Source organism: Montipora capricornis, chromosome 11 (assembly GCF_036669925.1).
Source record: "Montipora capricornis isolate CH-2021 chromosome 11, ASM3666992v2, whole genome shotgun sequence".
In the NCBI taxonomy this organism is placed as follows: Eukaryota; Metazoa; Cnidaria; class Anthozoa; order Scleractinia; family Acroporidae; genus Montipora; species Montipora capricornis.
In genome coordinates this window covers 11988559-11996158 of record NC_090893.1, presented here as the reverse complement: position 1 = coordinate 11996158, position 7600 = coordinate 11988559, and the positions used below count along the sequence as shown (strand labels likewise).

The 7600-nt window shown below is 40.1% G+C and overlaps 1 protein-coding gene across 3 annotated transcripts in view; it reads right to left on the bottom strand.

Annotated features, from left to right (window-relative positions):
* Window positions 1-1786: 1786 nt before the first annotated feature.
* LOC138022975 (HEAT repeat-containing protein 1-like) overlaps window positions 1787-7600 on the bottom strand; it is a 41094-nt gene continuing 35280 nt past the window's right edge. For all 3 annotated transcript variants that reach the window (XR_011126696.1, XM_068870010.1, XM_068870011.1), the window contains 6 exons: window positions 7349-7419; window positions 5761-5858; window positions 5009-5172; window positions 3589-3747; window positions 2208-2316; window positions 1787-2090 (listed from right to left, as the gene is read on the bottom strand). Coding sequence is in view for 2 of the 3 variants with exons in the window: in XM_068870010.1 (XP_068726111.1) it covers window positions 2002-2090; window positions 2208-2316; window positions 3589-3747; window positions 5009-5172; window positions 5761-5858; window positions 7349-7419 (690 nt within the window). In the remaining variant the exon portion in view is untranslated. The remainder of the gene's footprint in view (window positions 2091-2207; window positions 2317-3588; window positions 3748-5008; window positions 5173-5760; window positions 5859-7348; window positions 7420-7600) is intronic.

The window sequence follows — 7600 nt, the reverse complement described above, 5'->3', positions numbered from 1 at the left end:
TGAAGGTTTGCAATTATTCAAATGTAAATAATGTAACACGGCAAAAGCTGAAAACTGGACACTTCGTGCAAATAAAGGTTTTATCTTGGCAGTTACTTTTTCAGCGACACACTAACCTTTCTCCAAAGGAATATGACGAAACCTATTATCGAATGGTCCATTATGTCTAGAGATCTCAACATATTCCAGATGACTTGGTATAGTAAGAAGCATTTGCGAAAGAAAATTTCTTCGCTGGTCCAAAGCCTGTTGAAAATAAGACTCGTATTGGAACTCCTTTTCGGCATTTTCTTTAGTTTGAAAAAGCGCAAGCTTAATCTTAGAAAATGTCGAAAATGCAGCGGAAAAGTAGCAATGAAGTCACTAAAACTAACACAAATAAATATGGCAGAGAACATTAAAAGACGCTTACGTCTGCGAGGTAGTTTAAAGCAAGGTACTTTGGCATCGTTTTTCTTTGGTTGTAAACAGTTTCCTCTTGCTCCACTGTCAAGATTTTGGCAAATTTTGGTCCATTTGAGCAACAACAAAACCCCGACAACTGGCAAGTTTTTTATCGTGCTCTGTTTGCACCGAGGACGGCTGGCGAAGATTTCGCGCGCTTTTAGGGCGGCCGGCAAAAATCACCCGCGCTTTTTCAACCTAAACCACGCTCCCACCCTACCCTAGTTTCTTTCTGAAGTCGCATTTACGTTTTATAATTAAGCAGTGAAATTGCGGCTTTACTCGACTTTACTCCTTAACACATTGGTCTTAAAAAAAGATATGCTAAGGCCAATTTTCTTACGTGGAACACTTTAAAAACTGTTATTAGTCCTAACAAAATTAATGTTTTACTCTTTCTTTACATAATCGTCCTTATTACTCTACCTTTTTTCTATCGTCGTTACCTGTCTGTCGTTTATTTATCATAAGTCAACAATCACAACGAAATCGAAAACTTTACCACAGCAAAAGTCTACCTTTTCAAAAAACTGTATGACTTCATATATCACGAACACATGAAACATATTTCGATATTGAAGGCATCACCACACTACACCTTGACGGTCCTACATGGCCTAACCCTAATCCTAATCCCACGCTCGTTCGCTGTATTTAAAAAGCCACATGACAAACAAAGGAACAATTGCTCTTAATGAAACAGGTTGAGGATCTTAAAGTAGATTCTCGCTACGGGGTTTTTTTGACTGTGCGAAGAACAAAAAAAATTGAGCAGCGCTCATTTTTCTCGCCCACCATCACTACAGAAAAAAGGAAGTTCACGAAACGACGACGGCTACGGTGACGAAAACGCCACAAAATAATAAAAGTGGAAAAATAATCGTGCTGCTCGGATCTTAGTAAATATTCTGCGGTACTCTGCTTAACAACGTCGTTGACGTTTTTGACGACAACGCGAGCATACAAGTGTGAACCTTTCAATTCTCTATTTTTACCCTGAAACTGCTCGTACCCATTTCTTTTTAGGATACTTCGCCCAAATGTATAGAGATAGAATAATCGCGAAAATTATGATAGTGCAAAGTTATATTTTGAGGTGACGTTTTCGTTGACGTCGCCGTCGTAGATCTCAAACCGGTAGCCACGGACCTTTAGATCGGATGACGAGGACGACTGCTAGTACGAGTTTTCCGTACTGAGCATGCGCGTAACGTTTGGAGGCCGACATTTTTCGAAGTGCGCGTCCTCAAAACGGAAAACTCGTACTTGTAGTCGTCCTCGTCCTCTGATCCAAAGGTCCAACCAAATACAAGGAGGAAGACAGCTGACAATAATCAGAACATTTCATTTTAAACTGTTTTTAATTAATGCAACAAGGGTGGAAATCCGCAAATTATTTAACATCACATCTCTAGCCCTAACCGGTTACACTCGGATACACAACCCGCCACAACACGTGAGTGCGGGACTTGACGTGGATGAGGGGAAAAAAATTCCTTGTAGTGGAAGTCAAGCTTCTCGTGATACACCTTTTAAGGGGCCTGTCACGCTTAGCGATCAGAAATACTTTTGCAGTGGCTCTCCTAAGACTCTCTCTATTTCCGAGATAACATGTTGGCATTGTTGTTCAACTTCAAAGCACTCATCTGAAAGAAATCAAAAGTATAGAAATTGAATACTTGAAAAGTGAAATATTCTAGTAAACCACATAAAAGAATTCGAACGCTAGAAAAAGTTAGCGAAAAATTCAACGTCAATTTCACCTTCCATGAGCTCTGCTAAGAAAGGAATGGTCTCTGGTAATAGTACCATGAAATCTTCTCCCAGCCGAGCGTGGAAACTTTCCAGAACTTTAAGGGCAGCAAAACGTACCTTGAGAAGAAACATAACCAAAATCAAGTCATAAAATTGTCACTATAAACGTGTGCGATCACATAGTTTCCACGTCTTGAAAACAGTGAACAGTAAACAAGGAAATAACGAAACATCGAATAATACCGGATCACAATCCCTTACAACTTTAATACTTTTTTTAATATCTTGGGTGCAAGAAAGCTTCGGACAAGAAGTCCAACAGGAGCTACTCGATTCAAAGGCGACTGCCTTGTCCATAAGACCATCAATACCTGAGCAATATTATCGGGGGAAATTGATTCATAGAACCCATGGACACATAACCGGAAATGAGAGATGTTCGTTTCAGTGAACACAACATCAATTGGTGTTACGTGACTAGAAAACGCCATCAGTTAGTCAGCTTTGAGCGAAAAATCAGTCAAACCCGGCGCATTGGCCACTGGATACAGCTGTTTCGAGACAATGCCGAAAGGTAGTATGGGAGATATTCAATAAAATAAATTCAACTTGTAGTGAACGCCCAGAATCGAAGATGCCACGACCGTCCAGTGAAGACCTATTATGGTGAGCTATTTGGATGAAAGAGTTCTTAGGATATATCGTTGATGAAAGTGGCAGTACGCGCAGGCTTATGTTGAAGCTCTCTCCCGCCATCAAGTTACCAAAACACATCCAAAAACGAAAGGGTTTATTAGCAAAAACGATGGCTCTGCACGTGCGCCACGATTTTTGGTACATTTCTCTGACCTTCTCTGCCAAACATGACATAAAATAAATAAGGTTAAAGTCATCAGAATCATGCTTTCTCTGTGAATCCTAACCCTTTGCAACTAATTCGTGGCCTGGATCAATTGACTGAATTTTGAAACTCATTCATATCTCAATGTCAGTAACTTACCATGAGCATGTATTTCTAGGTGACCTTTTCGATAGCATTGCCGTCATGTTTTCGTTGACTCAAACTGACAATTTATCGTAATGACTTTCGGCATTGTCGCGCACGCCTTTATGCTTCTTTTGGACAACCTTTCTCGTTGATGTGGATATGCTTCACGTAAGGAGGAAAATTGGCCATTTCCGAGTCCATGTCTGCCTCCTCTTCAAAGCGAGTCTAAGTGCGAAGTTTTTTGTTTATGAAAATTAGTTTTCATTCATATGTAAAGTGAACTAATTACCATCACAAAAACTTCGCTTTGAAGAGGAGGCAGACATGAACTCGGAAATAGCCTATTAAGATCTTATGATGGCATGCTGTGTAGAATCGTCGTTCGGATTTAGATTTCTCACCAATGAAGACTTATCACGTGTTTTGAGTAACACTTGATAATTTAGAGGCTTCCACTGTGCGTCATTCCCAGCAGCCACAGCAAACTGTGCAAGGCAAGGTGCCAGGTATCTGGAGAGGCGCTCTTTAAATTCAACCTCCCCTCCCAACAGGTTTTCAATCTACGATAACAAAAAAACATTCATTCAGGTAACTAGTTACCACAAAGATTGACTGAAAGAAGAAGAAAACTTGCATTGAAATAGAGTTCAAAGATATTTTGTTGCCCCCAATCTGGCCACCTTAAACACAAGCGACATTACGTAGCCTACACTTTGTTCGAAAGAATTTTAGCCGATTGCCTTTAAAATTCACAGCATTTCAATGATTTTTTGTTACAATATCTTGGTCAATATCCAGTTAAATTCCGTAGTCCGAAGTCCGAAGTCCGAGGTCACCCAACCATATGGTTAATAGTTGTTCACATTTAAAAATGTTGTTTACGGCGTTGACTCCAATCAAAACCAGTAAAGAGATGCTTTACAAGTTTCTACGATGGCATTTAAAAATATTTAATACTTTCCTTAACAATACCGGCAGAATTACAAAATTTTATAATCAGCCCGGTAAGATGTGTTACCGAGTCATACGATGACCGGATATTGCATTACGTACAACGAAAACACAAGAACTCGTTTCCCGTCACGCACACAATTCTGTAATACCTATTTCCCCATTACCCTGTCGTCGCAATTGCCTTTGAATGACGAGATACCGAATTCGATTCCTACTTGGGCTGCCTTCTACGAGACAAACAAATCTTACTCATGCGCAGCCACAGCGCGACTCTCCTCCCCCCCAAAAAAAACATAAAAAAAAGTTTAAAGTCCAAAAACGGAGTCGAATCCTATACGGTAAAATTCCGGTTCTACACCCTGGGCTTATATAACTTCGTAAGGGGTTTTGGGCGGGCCTATAAACGGAGGGGCTTATAAGCGGAATAAAAAAAACGTTTCGAAATGAGCCACAGCAGTGTTGATGGAAATACGTTTTTAATTTACCTATTTTTAATTAAACTTTTAAGCCTCATTATAAATCCAATGCATTTCAAATTTTCGGGAACAAAATCAAAACTCAACAACGTAAACGTAACCGGAACGCAACAAATCGGAAGTTCAGAGTTCATCTTCGCCGTCATTGTTAAAAGTTTTAATGTTAGGTTCAAGGCGACGAGGCTTCCTGCACTTAATTTTCTCAGTTATTATTGTTCCACAATCTTTCCTAATTTTGTGTTTGAAGTACTACAGGGTTCTGCAAGAGTACTTAGCATCTGATGTTGATAACATCAAGCCAAAAAACAGTATTAAAACACTTAGAATTTGTCTTAGATTCTGATTATTTGCTACTCCCTCGCTTTGCTTGCTCTGCAACAATTACTGATACCTGATCAACAAGAGGCTGCATCAGACACTGAAAGCGGTCGTTGTCCAGGAAGCCATGGGTATCATAAACGAGGCATTTGTACAAACAATTCAACATATAGTTTAGCAGCATGGACGTTTGGCGCACTCCTCTGTTTTCAGACACATCTGGAAAAATGCTTCCCCCTATGGATGGACAAGTTTGCAAGCATTTAAAATAAATAGAAACTTTGCTTAAACACGAACGCCCACTACAAAACCAGTTCTTGCTCCCACTGCTTTTGTTACTATAGAGATGGAACATTTTAAGAACAATTTCTTCGTAACATTTTAAGAGACGCTATTCGAGTTCCTTTTTATCGCCATGGAAATACGAAGAAATTGTTCTTAAAACGCCTCTGTAGTACTTCGAATGTGGATCATCAGATTGGATAATCAGCCATGCTTTCATAAGTTTCAACAAAAGCAGTGGGAGCAATGATATGGTCTACAAACGCAAGGAGTAAAAAATGGATAAAGTTTTAAACAATTGATAATGTATATTGAATGAACAAAACAAGAGAAGTTTTACACAGGAGTGGCAGTCTAGTCATAGCCACCCTAATGGCAAGATTCTTCTAAACTTCCTTGATAAAGAGGTAATTTAGAGGGTGTTTGCATAGCACTTGCTATTTACAGTACTCTCCCCACGGCACTATAAGTTTAAATAAAGACAGCATGAAATAGATCAACTGATGTAAGAACAACGGTTAACAAAGCAGAAACGAACTTTACCTGTTTTCGACAAATTAGTGGCATCCAACACAGATGCACAGTTCTTCACGATATAACCAGCAAACAACACAAACAAACCCTTCAGCTTCTCAGCAACACTTAAAACAAGGTTAAAAATAACAATGAGAGAAAAACAAAACAGTGTAACGAAGACATTAAGATGGAAAAGTCGTCTTAATGAACTCTAATCTATCTAAAACTATCAAAGACTGTGGGCATCACTTCCAAAGTCAGATATTTTGGCAAACGCGATATTTTTGTTACACTTTACTACTCCTTCATTTATCCTTTCCTTGTTTATGGTGACTTGACATTCTCTCGTTTCTAAAACCATTACTTGTTATCCAAAAATAAATTAGCTACATCTTGATCCGAGCCTAGATCGCATTCTGCATCTCTCCTCCAATCTCTAAACCTACTTAACCTTGACGATATCATAAATTACAGGTTGTAATTTGGTAATTGTACTTAGGTGTGTTGGAGGGTACGAGTGTTATCCAGAAGGAGACGAAGGAAGTCAAGAAAGAGTATTTGAGGAGGGTCAAACTGGTAGCGAAGTTGAACGATGGGAATTTGATTAGGGCTATAGGAGTAGTGAGGTACAGTGCAAAGATTTTGGATTGTAGTGATTGTGAACTGAGGACAATGGATGTGAAGATGAGGAAGAGGTGAACAATGTTTGGGGCGTTCCGCAAGAATGGGAGTTCAGTGAGGTTGTACATGAAGAGCAAGGATGACGGGAAGGTAATAATTATTCAGTGTGTATGATTGTGTGAAGGAGGAGGAGGAGGAGCTTGGTCTGTTTGGATGTGTCAAGGCAAAGGAAATCATAAAGATGCATCGGGTGTCAACGAAGATTGTGCTGTTGGTGGTTGCTTGTTTGGGTGTTTTGTCTGGTCGGTTTAAGGGTTTTTGAAAGACCTTGAGATTTCAGAAATGTTGGGATGAATGCTGGCATCCGCAGTCACTGGGACCACCCTAATCCTCTAGAAGACGCTTAGTCTCAAACGCTTAAGTCCGGGGCTGAGGCTAAGCAGTGTCTAAGCCTGAAAAGTGAGTACCATCTCCTCGCAGGTTGTTCTGTCCACAGAAAGTCTTGACAATTATTATTATTATTATTATTATTATTATTATTATTATTATTATTAGCCAAATATTATACACACACTATTTCCTGTAAATGCGATGTTGTTGTCTGTTTATTAGCCTGCACGCAGGCGGTTGGATGGTCGAAAAACCGGAATTCGTAATGAGGTCGCCATCTTGGATTCGCGCGGCTAGGTCTGGGCCGGGTTGAGGGTCGACAAAGCGAGCGAGGGGAGGGGGGCGGAGAGGAGAGAGAAAACTCTCCGCTCTTCCCACTCCCCACCCCGTCGTTTTGTCACGGGGCCCAGACCCATCCCACGCTCTTCCAATATGGCGTCTGATAGTGTTTCGTGGCGACACAACAACTACCGCCTGCAAGCAGGCTATCTGTTTATTCACTTTTTCGCTTCAATCATTTATAAAGCTGAGCTGAGTTAATAAATTATCTGTTTGTCTAGTTGTAAACTAACTTCAAAGCATCACAGTTTCGCCATTTCCTTACCCGTGACATAGACGATAGAAGACAAGCAACCTCTCCTTTGGAGAATCAGGCCGGGTCGCCCAGTCTAGCAACTGCAACGAGAACGCATCATGAGGTAACCTTAGAATCTATTATTTTTTAAGCCAAACGCGACAAGCAAAGACATGGTTAATACGTCTTAAAACTCAGTTGAAAGGCAACAAATAGTGACCACTTAATTAGCTTTGTTCTTTGGTACCTACCACATTTTCAGGCCTAAATAAAAATTCAGTA